The sequence below is a fragment of the Sparus aurata genome, chromosome 7 (assembly GCF_900880675.1).
Source record: "Sparus aurata chromosome 7, fSpaAur1.1, whole genome shotgun sequence".
NCBI classification, from domain to species: Eukaryota; Metazoa; Chordata; class Actinopteri; order Spariformes; family Sparidae; genus Sparus; species Sparus aurata.
The window spans coordinates 22,961,143-22,980,110 of record NC_044193.1 but is presented as its reverse complement, the minus strand read 5'-3'; the positions used below and the strand labels follow the sequence as shown (position 1 = coordinate 22,980,110).

The 18,968-nt window shown below is 40.7% G+C and overlaps 1 protein-coding gene across 1 annotated transcript; it reads right to left on the bottom strand.

Moving 5' to 3' along the window:
- Positions 1 to 111: 111 nt before the first annotated feature.
- Positions 112 to 18,870, bottom strand: LOC115584325 (uncharacterized). The gene is made up of 11 exons (XM_030421668.1): positions 18,674 to 18,870; positions 18,277 to 18,327; positions 17,697 to 17,801; positions 17,415 to 17,473; positions 16,245 to 16,871; positions 15,208 to 15,933; positions 8,999 to 10,763; positions 7,252 to 7,428; positions 6,746 to 6,919; positions 2,556 to 2,602; positions 112 to 2,275 (listed from the first exon to the last, which is right to left on the bottom strand). The coding sequence occupies exons 1-11, from the start codon at positions 18,709 to 18,711 to the stop codon at positions 1,431 to 1,433; spliced, it is 4,614 nt and encodes a 1,537-aa protein (XP_030277528.1). The 5' UTR covers positions 18,712 to 18,870; the 3' UTR covers positions 112 to 1,430.
- Positions 18,871 to 18,968: the final 98 nt, after the last annotated feature.

Below are 18,968 nucleotides of genomic sequence, written 5' to 3'. Positions count from 1 at the left end.
CATCATCAAATTGCTGAATCTGAATGAATTTTCCTGACCTTGAAGTGGTTTTGTGGTTTTTGAATTTTCCTTTGGATTATTAATTCATTAAAACCCAGGATAGAATAAAGGTAAATAGAAAATACTTTATTATCATAATCAAAGTTTTTTTCAGAAACAATAGAACAGTAACAAAACATTTTTCCCCATACATTGTCCTGTCTGGATCATTTTCTAAAATAAGCACAAAATTATCACTCGAGAACAAATTAAAAGAGATTCTTTTTTTATGGAGAGTTTTCAGAAACTCTTGGGGAAACTCTGAAGGACATCTACTTGTAGTTTAAATATAGCAATCATACAGTATGCCTTTCACAATTAACACAAAAGGATAATTATATTCCACCAAATCTGACCCATATTATATTCAGTATATTTGTTTTAATTCCAGTAAATGTATTCATTTAAATAACATGTTTCAATAGGATAAATGTATTATATCAAGGTCTTAGCATAATTTATACTTTTTGAGGTGGTTAAATTAACAAATGACCAGTTGCACTTTGAAAATTAATATTAACCAATGTGGAAGATGACTAAAATATTACTTTCACCACTATTATCTACCTGGATATTCTCTGCCAGACTGAAAGGCCTCTGCCAATTACCTCTGCCTCTGGGTCGTGGGTCTGGGTCTGTCGGGGCCAGAGGGTGGGGGATTTCTCCATTTCTGTAGCTCTGTGTTTTCTGTCACATGATTTTTCAAATGCTTGTATAAGTTTGTTGTGTTACTCCTGTATCTTATGGGCTTTTTACAAGTTATACAGCTTGCTGTTGTTTCATTGTTGAAAATAAAGTCACATGGCGCTCCTCTTCCTCTCTGCCATTCTTCTGCTCCGTTGATGTTTGCCTGGTGCCGCTGAGTCACGTGGCGGTACAACATCAACACACAAGAGGCGGTGCTGCTCCTGTCACAGCGCGGAGCAGCTGTGAGTGGCACTCACACAGACACAGACAGCCAGAAGGGAGACTGAAACTAAAGTATCTATTTCATTACACTGGTATCGATCAGTATCGATCAGTATCGATACCAACGTTGGTATCGATATTATCAATATTTGGATCAATCTGCCCACCGCTACTGGGTACTTTAAAAATCTAACCTGGGCTTGCCACTTTTTCAAACTTACTGACCTCAGCTTTAACAGTTTTACAAAAATCTGTAATTTTTTTCTTCATCACATTAGTAACTTAACCACATGAGATTTTCTTTCCCTCATTTCTTCCTTCACTGTGTTGAAATACTGACTTACAGTTGACAACAGCATCTTTTCAACATGTTTAAAGTTGTGGCATTGAAATGATGCAGGTAAGCTTGTGCTCACCTATGGAAATATCAGTCGGAGCATCCAGTGATCACTACATTACACTTTTCCTCGGAGCAGAGGGATTCAGTCAATCTCACACAAAGTCACAGATCCATTCCTAAACCAGAAGCCTGGGAAGAGGGGCTCTGTGAATTTGTCCTCGAAAGTGTGTATGAGGCTCAGCTCTCCTGATGTGACACTGTAATATGTCAGAGTGCCACCTTCCCAATCCAAAAACAATGCAATCTTTTTGCATTGGGGCAATTCACTCTTTTTGCATTTAGGCGATTCAGTCTTTTTGCTTTGGGGCGATTCAGTCTTTTTGCTTTGGGGCAATTCACTCTTTTTGCATTTAGGCGATTCAGTCTTTTTGCATTGGGGCGATTCAGTCTTTTTGCTTTGGGGCAATTCACTCTTTTTGCATTTAGGCGATTCAGTCTTTTTGCTTTGGGGCGATTCACTCTTTTTGCATTTAGGCGATTCAGTCTTTTTGCTTTGGGGCAATTCACTCTTTTTGCATTTAGGCGATTCAGTCTTTTTGCTTTGGGGCGATTCACTCTTTTTACATTGGGACACCATTTTCTTTTGTTTGCTTTTTTGCTTCCCATGCAAAGGACGCCATCTTTTCTTAGAGAAGACCAGACTCCAGGACTCGTCATTGCATCCTAGACCACCACTACTGTCCCATTTTCGACCCACTCCTCTATACGCCACTGCGATGCCAACCTCACCTTTCCACTCCACCTCCCAGTAGCAGAAGCCTTTCTGGCCCTCCTCACAAAAGACCTGACTCCTCTTAAACCTGTCTTCGGTTTCAGCCCGTGTCGCCCTCTCCTCCACCTTCTTTATGGTTTTCACTGTCCTGTTTCCTTCAGACAGGACAAGTCTTTTGCTTACTGTGTTTTCATCAAACTTCAGATCTGCACCATCTGACAGAGAAACAAATAACATATAAGGCAGTGTGTAAATGTGTATTTACTGTTTTATGTGCAATTAAAAGACAATGAAAGTAATAAAAGTATGTTTTTAAATGAAATCCAAACAAAACCAATTAAAGATTACATTTATCTGATCTCATAATGAGCATGTATTGTAACAAATATAACCTATACTACCAGAGGAGTTTGGAAAAGGATACATTCATTTTTTAATTTATCAGGCAACAGCTTCATTTCTAAGGCTTGGTGTTGGAAAATAAAAAAGACTTACACTTCTTCAGGCCTGGCTTTAACCGATGCTCTCCACTGTGGTCGAAGCTGTACAAGATGAATAAAAGTGTTGTCACAAACAAACATACATGTCAACCTTCAGCTTCAATGTGAAAAGACAAGAAGTAAGTGTATTTGATATGGACAGAGTTCATACAGCAGAACATTAGGCCTGTCTCATGAGTCCCATTTATACCTGCTATTAATAAATGTTGTGTTATCTCAATTCTGCCTGTACTGTGACAGGATTAACTGAGTGTGGCTTCATGTCAACACACATGCCATGTACCAGGTACCTGAACCATGAAGCAGGATTTGGGGTTAGCGGGCTAATTTAGGGTTAACCCTCGGGTTTCTGGGTTATAACGGTCGTTCACCTCTTCGTGCATCATTATTACTTGTGCTGCACACCTAACTTGCTCCAGAGTAGATTATGTTGGAGTTACCACATCAAGCAGAAGCAAGGCTAATCATGGCCAACCTCTTGGAAAATGGCATCACCATTTGTGAAGATCCCGAGGAGCTTGATGTCAGAACATGAGATTGTTTCCCAGGAGGGCTAAAGAGTTCAGAAACTGTCGAAGCCCATTGGCTTTTCCTGACAATGTTTTAAATGACATACAGCAGCAACTGATTTGCTTCAGCTGGATGTGGTTTACTTCTTAGGATTTATCTGATTTTGTAGCAGAGGGAATACCTGGGTTGACATATCAAGTTGATTGTCACCAATGCTTAGCGTGGTTGCCATTAAGAAGCCAGATATTGAAAACATATCCTTGGTATGTTGAATTATAGTACAGGCCTGTGGTCAAGGACAGCAGTGCTATTGATGGGCATCATTCACTGCTGAATTACTTTTTGCATGGGATTACCTGCTAGCTACTAGCTTTTTCTAGGCTTGATATGAGAAGTGGGTGTTGGTTGACTGTCAGCTTGATAGATAGATTTATTTCTTAAGAATGTGGCCACACTGTAAAGATTGCAGCAATGTGTCCTGTGTGCATTCACATCTTGCATTGAAATTTTTTTAACGCGCGATTAATGCTCGGTATTTTAAAAAAAAGAAACGCGCATTGTATGATTTACGGCTGTCGATGGCACCTGTAGTCTTGATCCAGAGGGTGGCAGAAGAATAAGAAAGGGAATCAGAAGAAGAAGAAGCAGGGTTGGCGGTTCGGGAAAAACACGGTCGACTGAAAAGCGAAAGGAAATGGAGAAAGGACTTATGAACGGCAAATTCACTTTCAAAACACGGCCAGATGGTTCGGTCCATAGGACAAAAGTTATCTGCACGTTCTATCGACATGAAATGAGTTACCATTGAAGTACGTCGAGTCTCAAATATCATTTGCAAGCCAAACACATGGCAGATGCAGAGAGCCCCCCCTCGCCAAAAGCAGACATCACCATGTTTTGATCCCATTTAGGGTGAGGTGTTATTTTTTGAGCCTTTTATTTTCCTGCATGATTTGAAGTGTTGATTAAACATTTTCATAAAGCAAGCATATTTGCCTGACCCTAACCCTTTCTTATGTTGTTAAAAGTCTTAAAAACATGAAAAAAATACATTAAAGGGACAGTGTGTAATATATCAAGTATTTAGCGCCATCTAGCTGTGAGGTTCTACATTGCCACACTCCTTTGCTCACCCCTCCCGTTCTGAAGACGTTGGAGACGTTCCGGAAGCTACGGTGGCTCTGATGGACAAGAAACTCATTTTCAAAATATGGACTCTTTCCCAACAGCGTTGAGTATCTATCTATAAATACAAGGAATCTCTGTCTGTCTGTGTGTGTATGTGTCTGTTGGTCAAATATCTCTGCGGATCAGGATCACACTGACCTGAGACTTTCAACATGGCTGCTGCGTGGTTCAGTGGTGTGCATCTAAGCATTTGTTTGGACTGCAATGATACCGTGAATAAATTATTTCATAAATGCTTTACAAATTCCGCCGAGCATTGTCCACCAGAGCCACCACAGTCACGTGTGCACCAGAGCCAATCACTGCAGAGCTCAAGCCCACGACGTACCTGAAGAAACAAGCGGATTTATACCTGCAGCGGCGCGAGCTGGACCGGGATTTTGCCGGCGGTTCGGTCCCGTTCTGTTCTGTCCTGTGCATCTAAACTGACTGTTGTGGATTAATGAGATTAAACGAGTCCGGACCGAGTCTGTTCGGGTCTGAGGAGATCCGGAGACGCGCGGACAGCAAAGTGGAATCGGGATCTGTGGATGTTCGTGTGTAGCTTGCTAGCTACACGGGCCCACCTCCCGAGGCGACGGACTGGACGCATCGGCACGTCCAAAACCGGACCTAGCGTAAATAATGTCCGCCACGCTTTTTCGCAAACATTGCCGTCACGTTTGCTTTGTGTCTGGTGCAGGTTTCTGGTGCAAGAAACGGTAAAAACAGGCTTTTGTCGCGAAAGTGTCCAAGCAGCAAGTTTGGTTGTTGAGGAACAGGAAGTTGTGGGAGGGACCTAGGCGGATGATTGACATGCAACAACGGTCGGTGTGTAGACAGCGATATTGAGAGTTGTGAGATTTAGCATGTTTGGAGTGTGTAGTTAGTGTGTTATGTAGTGTTTGGTGTAGTGTGTTTAGTGTGTAGTGGAGTCGGTTTTTTGTTTAATGAGTCAGAATAATGAGGAGAAGCTGAATGTGGAGCGGGAAGGAGTACAGGCAGACCTGAGCATTGCCTGCATTTAAATGTAAATAGTTACATATAACTTTGTAAATGTTTTAAATGTATGCACACATTTAGCAAACAACAATTTATATTTGCATTATAAGTAAAAAAAAAAAAAAAAAAAAAGGTTAAACATATTTGTGGTTTTCACAGTAAAAAAAGTCTAACTTTTTCTACTCGGATTTTATTTTATTTTTTTTGTGATTTTAGGTCCATTGTGTTAATACATTATGTCAAAATAAAAAAATAACTGTACAGTCACACATGTGAGGTTGTGCTGAAAATAATGACACCAAGTAAATAGCTTTTAAGGTGAAATATAATGGCAAAATCAAAAATAGTCAAAAACGGCCAATTATACCCTGGAATATCGGATTTCACAACAAACCTAAATATCCCTGACGTCCCACCTTCAAACACAGCCTCATTTGGCCATCCATGAAAAAGCTCCTTAACATCCCACTTTTTTATAGGAATACACTTTTCTTACGGGCACTGCACTAGTTTCTACTGATTCAAGTAATGAGGTAAAGATGTAGTTAGTTATTGTTACTGTTAGTGATGAGCGCTTTCGCTGAGCTCCCTCTCAGTTCCGCAGTCAAGCTGGCTCTGAGCGAAACGCGTTTAGCCTCACTACGTAGTATCACCGAGAAGCTGGAGAAGTTTGTGACATTTTCATCCAGGATTATTGTGAGGAAGGAATTAAACGCCTGTCCCAAATTGCCGCCTGGTCCCCAAATAAACGCCTGGTCTGTTCAGTGATTGAAACAAATAAACGCCCTGACTATTATTTGGTATTTTACGGTATGATAACTCTCCCGGCCGGGGAGAGAGACACATCACTGTGCTCAGCTGTAGACACAGCGGAGAGGTGACGAGACGCGACTCATCATGACTGACAGGCATCAAGGCCACTCAGCGTTACCTGACCGACCCGCCCCCAGATATTTCATTCACAAAAACAGGGCCTGTGGCAATTCTGGACAGCTGGTTTTTTTTTTTTTTCTTTCTTTCTTCCTTCATGGGACCTGACGGCGTCTGGGCCCCAGTGCAGCTGCACCGGTTGCACCGCCGATACTTACGCCACTTCTACAAATCCCGACCACGTTTGCAAAGTTTGGATGAAAACAAATGCTGCAGGTCTGCACGTAGTACTTTGTGTCCCTCTCGGCCTCCATAGAGCTTGCCCGTGCTATGTATATTCAGATAGGTAATTCTTCGCTCAGGAGGATAGGTCAGATTGTTGGCAGAGGTAATTGTACACCAATGAGGACTTACTTATGAATGAAGATGTTGATTTGAGTTCATAAATTGCTTAAATCGTTACGCAATGTCCCTTTAAGGTACATTTAGAACAGAAAAAAATTTGCCAAAAAAATTGCGATTAATTTGTGATTAATCGTGAGTTATCTATGGACAAAATGTGATTAATCGCAATTTAAAAAAATAATCGTCTGACAGCCCTAATAAACACACATCCTGACATTAACATTAACATACCAGATTTCCAGGCTCATATCTCGATAAGGAGTTGTAGCAGAGAGCGTCGTCACCCCATTGACTCCTGGGTGATTGTAGCTCAGATCCAGCTGATTCAGGTTGCAAATCTTTTTCGACTCGAGAGCCTCGGCCAGGAATGAGCAGCCGCGCTCTGACACCTGACAACCTGACAACCTGCAGACCACACAAACACGCAGATATATAAGAATACTGTATTATAGGGAGCCAAAGTGAAACCTGAACCCATGTTCTGTTCCAGAGGTAAATCTCGTGAACATTACCAGGTTGCCTCCATAGAGTTGTTGCAAGGACGAGTGCTCACTTGCCTTATTTGAGTATTGAGTATTTTACTGTACTTTTAAGAAATGTTTGCTGCTCTGCTTAACTCTCCTTTTTACAGTTATGAATAACAAAACCTTAAACTATACACAACCCCCCAATCCTGTTCATGTACAGTATGTACATATCATGAATACATATATGCAGTAAATGTAATGTACACTTACTTGAGAACCTCCAGTTTACAGCAAGGACTCTTCAGGTCATCAGCAAGTTTCTCCACACCTGAATCCAGCAGGTCGTTATGACTCAGGTCCAGCACTGTGAGATTAGAGGATGGGGAGCTGAGGACGGAGGACTTCAGACCTTTGCAGGATTCTTCAGAGAGCTCACACCAGCTTAGCCTGTGGACATATTTGGAAACAGATATCTGAAAAATCTGTGGTGTCAAAGTGTTTACTAAACACACCACTCTCTCTTGGTTTCAATCAAATCAAATTGTGACCTTAAAAGTCAAATTGAGTTGTGATTTGGAGAATTGTGACACTCTATTTACACATAAACAATGTTATTATTACAACACAGACATACAGCTCTTTCTCTTTCTTTCAGTTGTGTAAATAGGAAATGTACCGTTGTCCCCGTGTGCACCCCTGGGTGTGTTGGTCTTAAAATGAGGTTTGGTCAGGCACACTAATCATAGATCGCTATAATGAGGAGGCAGACATTGACAGCGGCATTGACCAACAAAAAGCTGGTCCGCAGTCAAAGACGCATTAATTTTCCCTGCTATCTAAAGGACACATTATTCAGATAGTAAGTTGTGCCTACACAGGCAGCCTCACAAGAAGCGTACATAGCATCCAAGCATCTTTTTCCATTAACATGTCCTTTAGAGAGTAATTGTATACAATTTTATGCTTGGATCACTCTTTGAATAATTGATATAATAAGCATTAAATAGCAATGGCGGCCATCTTGAAAAAGATATATTGAATTTTTGAGTGGCCAATGCCTTTTTCAAAAATAGTGGCCCTTAGAGAGTATCTGTGCCAAATTTCATGCTTGTATACCAAAGTGAACTTTTTTTTTTTACTAATCTGCTGCACTAACACTCTATTTTACGATTAGAGACGCTGCTTTCAGTCATTTCTAACATTTCTATGTGTGCAGTAATGTCACTGTAACAAATAATCTTCTTAATCAAATTTGTCCATCTATCTAAGGAGAACACAGGTTCCAGGCCCCACAGTAAAGACAAGTGCCCCTGTTTATTAGCTCCAGTATGCTCCATGTATTGGTACACAAGCCTCTTAAAGGGAATGGGCGATAACACCCTGATTGGTTTAATTTATGTTACACCCAAAACACGATGACCATGACTAATGAAGAGTCTAAATATGCTTTACGCTGTGCATCAGACTTTGTGCCCATGTTGTCAGCCATTTAAGGACACACGTGCACCATGAGCTTTAGACTAAACACAATAGACCACATTTAAATAGGGCCTGTGCAATCCCCCTTTATATGTGGATGACAGTCTTGTATTCTTTTGTCTCTTGACTGAATGTTGATAACGAAAAATATGTTTTATGTTTAAGTTTGAATCTCTTTACCATCCATAGATTTAATAGTACTGCAATTAAAGTGTTGTAACATTATAAATACAGGAGAAGGAATGCTTTTAATGTGAGTGCTGCAGTCTCTTGGAATTTATTGCGACATGACTTAAAACTGAATTCTCTTGTGTCATTTGGATGCTTTGGGTCTTTACTAAATTACTGTTTAACATTGGCCTGTAACTGTTTTAACTGACACGTTTGTTATTTTGTATGTTTGTATTTATATTTTGTTTGTTAGCTTGATGTCTCTGCTCATGTTCAGCATCATTGAAACTACGCTGGTCCCCCCTAACAACAAGAAGAGATCTACATTCTGTCATTTTCTGAGAGCATCAATTTTGAAAGTACTTACAAGGCAGTGTTGGAGAATCTGACCACCGGCAACAGTCCCAGAAGAACTTTCTCTGATTTCACATAGTTTTTCAGATCAAACACATCAAGCTTCTCATCTGATGTCAGCAACACAAAAGTCAGAGCTGACCAATGGGCGGTGGAGAAATTTTCAAATGTGGTTGTTTCAGAGCTCAGGTACTTTTTGACTTCTTTCACCAGATCGTGGTCATTCAGCTCATTCAGACAGTAGAAGAGATTGATCTTTTTATCAGCATTAATGCTCTCTTCCTTAATCTTTTCTTTGATATACTCAATAGTTTCCTTGTTGATCTCTTTGTTATTTTCTTTCTCTTTCAGCAGCCCTTTCAGGAGTTTCTGGTTAGTCTCCAGGGAGAGGCCTAGCAGGAAGCGGAGAAACAGATCCCAGTCTCCATGTTCGCTCAACAAAGCCTTGTCGACTGCTGTCTTGTAGAAGTCTAAGTCTGCAACCATTGAAGTGGGTTTGGTAAGCAGACTTTCCCCTTTTTTATCGAATGTGTGAGAGACATAAAAAGCTGCCAGGAACTCTTGAATGCTCAGATGGACGAAGCAGAAGAGTTTCTGTTCGCTCACTCCACAGCCTTCTTGTTTGATCTGCATGAGTAATCCAGAGAAAACTGCAGCCTCAGTGATGTCAAGACCACATGCTGTCAAGTCTTCTTCAGTGAAGAAAAGGTTTCCTTCCTCTAGACCCTCGAAGGCCAGTTTCCCCAGAGAAATGATTGTTTCCTGGTTCTTTTGATTCCAGCATGAATCTGTCTCAGACCTCTCACCTGTGTCATCTTCAGAATACTTTACATTTGCCTGTCTGCATTGTAGCAAAAGGAAGTATATGTACATGTCAGTCAGAGACTTGGGCATTGTTCCTACTTGGTCTCTGTTCACAAAGTCCTCCAGGACTTTTGACGTCATCCAGCAGAAGACAGGGATTTGACACATGATAGAAATGCTTCTTGATTCTTTCACATGTGACAAAACTTTCTCAGCCAGCTCCTTGTCACTGAATCTCTTCCTGAAGTATTCTTCCTTCTGAACATCATTGAATCCTCGCACCTCTGTAACCCAGTCAATTGTGTGAGCAGGGATAAGGTTCCATGCTGCGGGTCGCGAGGTGATCCAGATTTGAGCTTTAGGAAACAGATTTCCTTGGATGAGGTTTGTCAACAGAACATTCACTGAGGCTGCCTTTCTAAAATCTGTGTGAGAGGTATTTTCACTGAAGTCAAGTTCAAGTCGACATTCATCAAAACCATCCAGGACAATCAGGATTCTGTACTTGTCATAGTCTGTTATTTCTGATGTCTTCATACCCGGAAAAAAGATGTAAATAAGTTCCTCCAAGCTGAGATTTTCCTCTTTTTTCAAATTCAGCTCCCGGAAAGAAAGAGGAAACATATAATATATGTCCTTGTTGGCCGTATCCTCAGCCCAGTCCAGCATGTACTTCATTGTAGCAAAGGACTTTCCAATGCCGGCCACTCCAATCGTTAGCACGCTTCTGATGGTTCTTTTATCTTCAGATGCTGGTTTGAAGATCTCCTGATATTTAATCAATGGTTCTTCTGTCTCTGGTTTGAATTTTGCATCTTGAACCATTCCCCTCTCACCCTCTATGATGCAGAAATCTGTGTAGATCTCATTCAGGAGGGCAGAGGTTTTCTGCTTATCGATCCCCTCAGACACATGGGTGAACTGCTCCTTCAGCTGAGTTCTGAGTTTCTGTTGACTTACAAAGTCAGGCTTATCTGTGGGGAAACAATTTTCAAAGTTATTTACAAATAGTGGCGATTAAATGTTTTTGATGCAATCAAGCAGTTAATTAAATCTAAACCATAGCACCAAGAACTAAGTTAAATTTTTTTGTATATGGTTTGTTTGGCTACTACTGTTTTAGCTAATCCAACTAAAGGTCCAACTGGTCATAAAACAAAAAATCAGTTTTGGAAGAGGCTGAACATAAGCATAATGACAGTGTAATTTATCCCTGCTTCATTGTTCCATAGACAGGAGCAATAGCTATACAGATCAGCTAGAACATTAACCCGTTTAATCCCAAATTTTTCCCTGCAAAATAAGTGCATGCATTTTAATCGTTAGACCTCCCTAACATATGATATGTATGAATTTTTTCATATCATGTTGGTTATGTTAGTGAAAATGTAGGTTTTATACTCGGCAACAATTGTTGCCGGTGGGAAACCGCATAGTCTAAATTTACACAAATCTTTCAATTTGAACTATTTACACATGTAAAGAATGAAAATAACATGAACATGAGTAACATATTATAACTAGGCATGTAGGGCCCTATAAAATCCGTTTTATTTTTTCCCAAATTCCGTTTGATTTTTTCCCTAATTCCGTTTTTTGTGTATTAATTTTTGGGAATTCCGTTTTTTCCATTTTAATTTGTGTGAATCCCGATTTACTCTTATTATACTACCAAAAACAGTGTGTTTTTAATGTAAATGACTAAAATGTACACAAATTAAATAGAAATTACCTTAAATTTATTGAGGTGACAAACATATTTCCTCAATACTGTACCGTACAGTACAGTAAAGTGCTTTCAAAAGTGGTTTCATTGAATAAAAACATGGTCAGCTCTCAGGCAGATCCAGAAAAGCCTCCCAGCCCAGGCAGAGTCAGCTAAGAGGGCTGTGGCTAACGGGGCTAGCTAGCTAACAGCAGCTACTGTTAGCAGCAGTTAACAGTCACTCTGGTATATGCCGATAATATGAATTGGATGGGTGGCTAACTCTAACACATTAACATTACACCTTTAATTATGATTTCTCAGGTCTGCTTCTTTGCAAAACAACAGTTCACCTGACACATACAAGTCGTTCGGGAACTGCTCAGCTCTGTACTGAGGGGTTAATGTCAAGTTTCTCAGCTTTTTCGCAGACGAAGACGGAGCCGTGAGCAGCCGCTTCGCCATGCTTACATTGTTTTGACGGGGGAGCTCAGTCTGTGGGGAGGGGGGCGGCGGCGACTTGTTGTGCCACCCAGATTTGGTTCCCCACGTGCAGTTTTCCCCAGACAAACATTCCTCTTCCACACGAGAACAACATTTCAGTGAAATGATGTCAAATTCCACGATATTCCGCGTTAAAAAGTAGATTCCGTTTTAATCGGCCAATTCCGCGATTCCGTCCGCGATTCCGTGATCGCGGAAATCATAGGGCCCTAGGCATGGTTACAACAACATCTCTGAAGAACAGCCAACTATTCACCACTGCACTGTGAAGGGACCAGGTAGGATTGGCCACCACCACTTCTTTGATCTTATTGCAGATCTATATCTTGACACATGAAGATCATGTAGATCCACACCACCCATGTTTTGGTTATATGTAAGGAAACACAGAGGTTGTGGCACTTTGACAACTGCTTTTTTCTCTTTGCTCCACCTGGATGTTTGACCCTCTGAATATCTTTCTACAGCATTGGTTGCCATGGCTACAACACTGTTACCCTTCCATCGCACTAGTAACTAATCCCCCTCTGTAAGGACCTTCGTACTTCCACGAGGCATTTTTTCAAAATCCTTCACACTTGTGAAAGGAATGTCATGCAGATGGCAAGGGACCCATAACCTTGTTTGGTCATTTCATCAATGAGGCTAAGCGAGGTGAAAAGGTTATCATGCACAAATGTGCATCCTGGAGGGACTTCTGCTTGTTCAGCCAGACCAAGGACTACACTTGGGCCCTGTCCTAAGCCAGTTTCAGGCAGATGTGTGTGGACTCCACAATAGGGCTCCATGTGAAACATGTACCCTGTGGGTGAAGCAAGGCTCCACAAGATGTAGCCATGCCTGCCATAATAGCGTCTCATGCTTTCATCAATTGACAGCTGTTTTGTGTATGGCATCATCTTGTAGGTGTCATTCAGTGCACTGAAGATGGGCCGCACTTTGTAGAAAGGGTTGTCTGTGGCCTTTGAGTTATCCACCAGATGAATTGAAGCCATTATCTCGTCAAAGCGGTTCCTTCTTACTGCATTTGAGATGGCTTCATTGTAGACATCAGGGTCATATGACCAATACATGTGCCTCCGTGGTACTGAACTGTAGCCAGATGCGAGCAGAACCCCATAAAAACTCAGCAACTCATCCATGCTCAGATCAAGTGCCTTCCCTTTGGTTTGCATTGAGTAGAGGTTTGACATCTCAACAGTGGGCTCCCTCAGAGTAGGAGGATACATGAAAAGGAACAAATCAACAGGGTCAGGTTTAGTTTGTTTTATGCAATCTGCTGCAGTTGGACCATAGGTCACAAAATCTGGTATACCGGATGTGGCTGGGCGTCGATCGCGATCTTTTAAAAATCAGGGGGGGGGGGGGGGGGGGGGGGGTCCAGCTGTTCTGGACTTATCAAGTTAAAATCTTTCTCATCCTCCAGATAGGTCAACTCTGCTTCACCATTCAGCAGTATAGCAGGCAAATGGCCTGTATCGCCTTGGTACTCTATCTGAGCAGTCACTGTCACTTTCAATTGCATCTTTTTCAACTGTAGGAATGACTTCGTTATGTAGCACACATCACTTTGGGGTTCTTTTAAGTCTAGAAGATCCAAAACCTCTGATAGTTTTAAGTTGTGTAGAGAAAAACATAAGAAAAATAGAATAAACAGCTAAAACTTTTGACACCACTATGACTATGTGTTATGCTAGCGGCAACAAATGTTGCCGTGGTTACATTTACTCTTTTTATGATCATAAGATTTATGCAGGCATATAATTCTCATTATATATCAGTAGTAGACCCTTTAAATAATATATGTGCAAAATATTTCACTTATATCTGTTGATTAAGGTATTTTACTTGCTTCCTCTTGTACAAGTTTGAGGCAGACATTTCCTGCCAGCGGTGCAAGCAGGAAGTAAAGAGGCCTGGTCATGTGACCATTCACACTAGTTACATGATATTGATACAAATTAGAGGAGACAACATGTTCTTTGATTTAAAAACTTAAATTAGCTGCCAAAACCCAAACAGCACTTTTAGAGGTCCCAGAAGTGAAAAAAAAAGGGCGGCAACAATTGTTGCCGGTGGGATTAAACGGTTTAAAAGGACTAACAAGTGATGTGAATAACGTAGATAATCTTGTTACAATGCAATGTTCTGCTGTGAAACCTCGGGTCCTGACATTCATGTGGATGCAACTTGACATGCAGCACCCACACACTATTGCAGACCAAGCACACCTCCTCATGGTAAAAACATTCCTGGATAGTGGGGACCTTACTAGGAGGACAATTTACCCTGCCACATTGCAAAAAACGCTGAGGAATGGCCTGATAAACAAAAGAGCTCAAGGCATCCACCTAGGCTCAACATGTACAGGATCTCAATATGATCGGGCATCTGTGAAACATGCTCAAACAGGTCCTATCCATGGAGGCCCCACCTCCCAACCCACTGGACCTGAAGGATGCCCTGGTGCCAGACACCTCAGGACACCCAGAGGTTCTGTGTCTTTGTGTTAATTGGTCAAGTTCTATCCACAGTGGAGCCTCAATGAACCGTACTGGTTCCCATGGATGTGTGATTGGATCTGGGAAATTTGGAGCACGGGTTAACACTTTAAAATCTTTGCCATGGTCCTTTTGACATTCCTCAGCAGTCTGTGCTGTGTAGTACTGCACATTGTGCTGCTGGGAAGCCACTGCCATCAGGGAGTGCCATTACTGGTACTTGGTCGGCAACAGTGGTTTAGTGTGTGGTGCTTGTCAAGTGGCTTAGATTAGAAATGTATGACCAATTTTTCTTCTGGTTGATCAATGTCTTGATTGCGAGTTTAAAGCCTGTGAAGCTTGTTCTATAGGGCTGGCAGAAGGTAAATTGAAGATTTCAGCTGTATCATTATGTGTTATATTGTTCTGTTGTTAAACATGAAAAAGTTGCACCACATGTAGTGAGGAGTGCCTTATGATTTATCTAAGACGTAAAATTCAATGTTAACAAATTTGACTTACTGTACTGTAAGCCCTGATCCTCTCATGTAAGTTAAGGGGTTGGATGAACATTATAAAGGTCTTTATAGCATTCCAGTGCAGGCGCTTCTCAAATAATTTTTTCATGGCTGTCTGTTTACATTTCACAGCATTTTAGAGCTTTTTAAAAACCCTTGGATATGGTTGCACCCTTATTATGATAAGCTCAATCCAAACCCATAAACTTACATCTTATTTCTGTCGTCCTGTCGACACATGTATCAGGCAGCTGTTTGGCAGCTGAAGGTTGGGAAGTTATCCAGAGTTGGGCAGAAGGAAACAGCTTCCCTCTGATGAGGTTTGTCAGTAGCACATCTACTGAAGCTGGCTCTCTGGTGTCAGTCAAGGTGTTAATGTTGTCAAAGTCCAGAGGAGTTTGATAATCATCCAGTCCATCCAAGACAAATACAACTTTGAACTGCTCATAGTTAGAAATCACACACTCCTTTGTTTCCTTGAAGAAATGCTCAAGAAGTCCCACCAAACAGATTTTTTCCTCTTTTATCTTATTGAGCTCAGAGAAGTTCAGTGGAAATATCACTTCCTCATCAGCATTGCTCCAAAAGGACTTAATCCAAGTTAAAAATGACCTTTTGTCATTTTTAGCCCACTCCTTTTTGAATTTCTGCGCATGGAAGGATTTTCCAATTCCAGCTTCTCCGATAGTCAGCACAGTTCTGATTGTTTTTCCTTTTGTGTCTTTGAAGATGTCAGATGTTGCGTTCACTCGTGTCACAGGTTTTGCCACAGGACGGTGATTTTTCTCTCTGTTATCAACCTCATTACTTTTCTCCTCTCTGATGATGTGTTCTGTGTCTTGTTGGTTCGGATGATCTACATTTTCAACTTCAGTGTTCTCAGTACGAAATCTTCTTCTCAGGGCTGATACCAGCTGCTGCCGTCGATTTAATGTCTCTGAATAAACAGAACAGATTTTTGCACAATACTGATGATGAAGGGTAGATGTAATTACCTTTAAGTCAGCTAAAGTAGTTTATGATACAACAAGGTGAACAGGTTACACCACAGCAAGAGTTTAAAGTTACCAGTGTTAAGAATGATGTCACTGTTGTTAAAACACATACATTCAGTTTAGTAATGTTTATAAAATCTGCAGTAACATTGTTATATGTCATAGTTGCAACTTGCAGTATCTCCTAGTCAGAATTTTACAATCTAACGGAAAGAGTGACACAGAGTTATGAAAATATGTTGTTGTTTCATACCTCGACATTCTGTCTGTTTCTGAATATATTCAGAGGGAATCTTATGAACTCTTGAAGGTTGAGAGACGATGCAGAGACGAGCGGAGGGAAGCAAGTTCCCCTTGATGAGGTTTGTTAGCAACACATCCATGGAGGCTGGCTTGTCCATATCAGTCAGGTCCTCGTTGTTTTCAAAGTCCAGAGGAAGTTCACATTCTTCCAAACCATCAAGAACAAAAGCTATGTTACAGTCGTCGAATCTGCAAACTTTTCGATGTTTATCATCACTGAGGGAATGACAAAGCAAATCGTTCATGCTTTGAACTTCATCTTTTCTTGAATTCAGCTCGCTGAACTTCAATGAAACTATCAAGACTATGTTCTTGTTGGAGTTTCCTTCTGCCCAGTCTACCATGAACCTCCTTGTTTGAAGTGTTTTACCAACACGAGGAACTCCTGTCATTAGCACTGTCCGTGACTTCTGAAATAATCCATCATAGGTTTGTGCTTTATTTTCTTTGTGGTCTTTTCCTTTCTCGTAGAGTTCTGTATCAGTCTCAAGTTTCTTCACTTCTTCTTCATGCTGACTGAGGATTCGTCTTTTCAGGTCTGCTGTGAGTTTGTGTTTGACATCTTTCCCTAAAGAAACTATAAAGACAATACAAACAGAGAAGAATGCAGTAATTGTAATAAGTGTCACATTCCTAAACAATTAAATAGCAGACATGAAAAATTATTGTCACATGATGTTTTGTGTTATACCTGCAATCAAAACCGAGTGATTCAAAATGTATAAGACAGAAATGTATCTATGAGTTTGCAATAAAGAAATAACTGTTAAATCTCTCTATATTCCAGCAGTAACCACTGTTATAGAGTGTTTGGTCAGTAACCATGTCTCTCCTCATCTTGCTCAGGCTGTGGAATAGAAGTAATTTTCTGGTATCCCTGCCCACTTTATCCACTCAGGATAGAGAACTCCATAAAGGGGCGGTCCTGTCTGCTTGTGAACACACAGAGAACAGGATCCTCCTGTTTGTTGCTCTGTCTGGTGATTAGCACTCTGCGTACATGTAGCGACGTACAGAAGAGAGAGGGGATTGCTAACTGCAAAACAGATGTCAGCTAAAACGATGTAAATATTTACAGCAGCTTTAAGCTGATAAAAGTTTCTGTGTTGCTTATTCTAACCTTTGCTCGAGGTCTCCTCACTGCTGGGCGTAGTGGTGTCTGGAATCTGATCAGGCGAGCTTCAACACAAACACAAAACATTTATTACATTACATTACATCTCTACCAAAGATTTATATTATTCATGTTTGACATTTAACATTTTTAACATCTGGGAAAAAACTTTATAACTTCAAGGTGGAAACTGTTGTAAAGTCTGACTACTCTGATTTTTCATTCTCTTAATTTTTGTCTTCTGTTCTCTGAACCTTTCAAACAAAGAACATGACCAGAAAATCTCACCCTGGTTCTCCCTTACTGAAGCTGAGAGGTTCAACCATGGACTTGTCACTTCTCATGGAAACAAGGCTGTCCACAGGAGAGACTGGTCTGTCTTCTTCAAACGGACTGTAAAACAGATTACCATAACCAATGTTTTAAAACTTTGAACCTTTTTATTGTTATTGTTGAGGTGGAGCTTCCAGTATTCCTGTCACTAGTTCACTACATTTTCATCCATTTAGTTACTCTGTATAAAACATCCAAGATTACTCAAATATCTTACCCTGGTTCTTCTCTCCTGAAGTTGAGAGGATCATCCTTAAGAACTTTCATGGATGGACAAATTTGAGTGATTTCACACAAAAAAAAAGAAAAAAAAAAGAAAACCCTTTTTCTACATTTTTAACATCTGGGGAAAAAAACTTTTAACTTCAATGTGGAAACTGCAGTAAAGTCTGACTACTCTGACTAGTCATTCTCTTTGTTTTTGTCTTCTGTTCTCTGAACCTTTCAAACAAACATGACCAAAATATCTCACCCTGGTTCTCCTTTACTGTGAACCTCTCTGTATCAAAGTACCAACATAACTAAAATATCTTACCCTGGATCACCTTGAACCCCGGGGCTGCTGGTGTTTACAGGCGTCGCCATCCTTGAACCACAAAAAAAGGAGATAATTAGGTCTCATAGTTTAATTTTCTCAAACTGGAAACTCTTTCTTCTGACTCTGTTGATTTTATTAGCTTCATTAACTCTGTTAGTGGAAACAACATGGACGCTATAAAGATGATGTGTCGTATTTGTTTGCTGAGGTCATTTCAACAACGATCAACGGTCAGGAACTAATTTTTTATTATTTTGACACCACAATCAAGTCAACATGAGTAATGTTACCACAACTGAGGAGCAAATCAATCATGTAAGTAAAATAACTACTATTTTTGGAGTATGGAAAGTGCACATGATACTTAGTGTATTCCAAATAAATTCATACTTACTTCAGTGTTGAAGAGGCTTCAGCCTGCTCCTCAGACATGTTGATTTTATGGTAGATTGACCTGTTTTCACATTTCCACTGAGTAGTAGGGCACTCCGTCTCCACATTGACTCATGTCAGCGTCCTCTCGGTCCCCAGACCCACTCATCACTGGGCAAATACCTTAACACAAATATATTTACTTTCATCTGACTCAAAGGCTGGGCTAAAAGGACTTCAAATACAGTCGACAAGACACCAACCAGAGTAAAAATGTATCCAGTTCCTCCTACATACAGACAGGCCTATCTGCAAAT

Coding starts and splice junctions, on each gene's coding strand:
- LOC115584325 (XM_030421668.1), bottom strand. CDS start 18,711: ATGTCTGAGGAGCAGGCTGAAGCCTCTTCAACACTGAA. Junction 6,920..7,251: donor TGTAAACTGGAGGTTCTCAA/GTAAGTGTACAT, acceptor TGTGGTCTGCAG/GTTGTCAGGTTGTCAGGTGT. Junction 2,603..6,745: donor GATATGAGCCTGGAAATCTG/GTATGTTAATGT, acceptor CATCTTGTACAG/CTTCGACCACAGTGGAGAGC.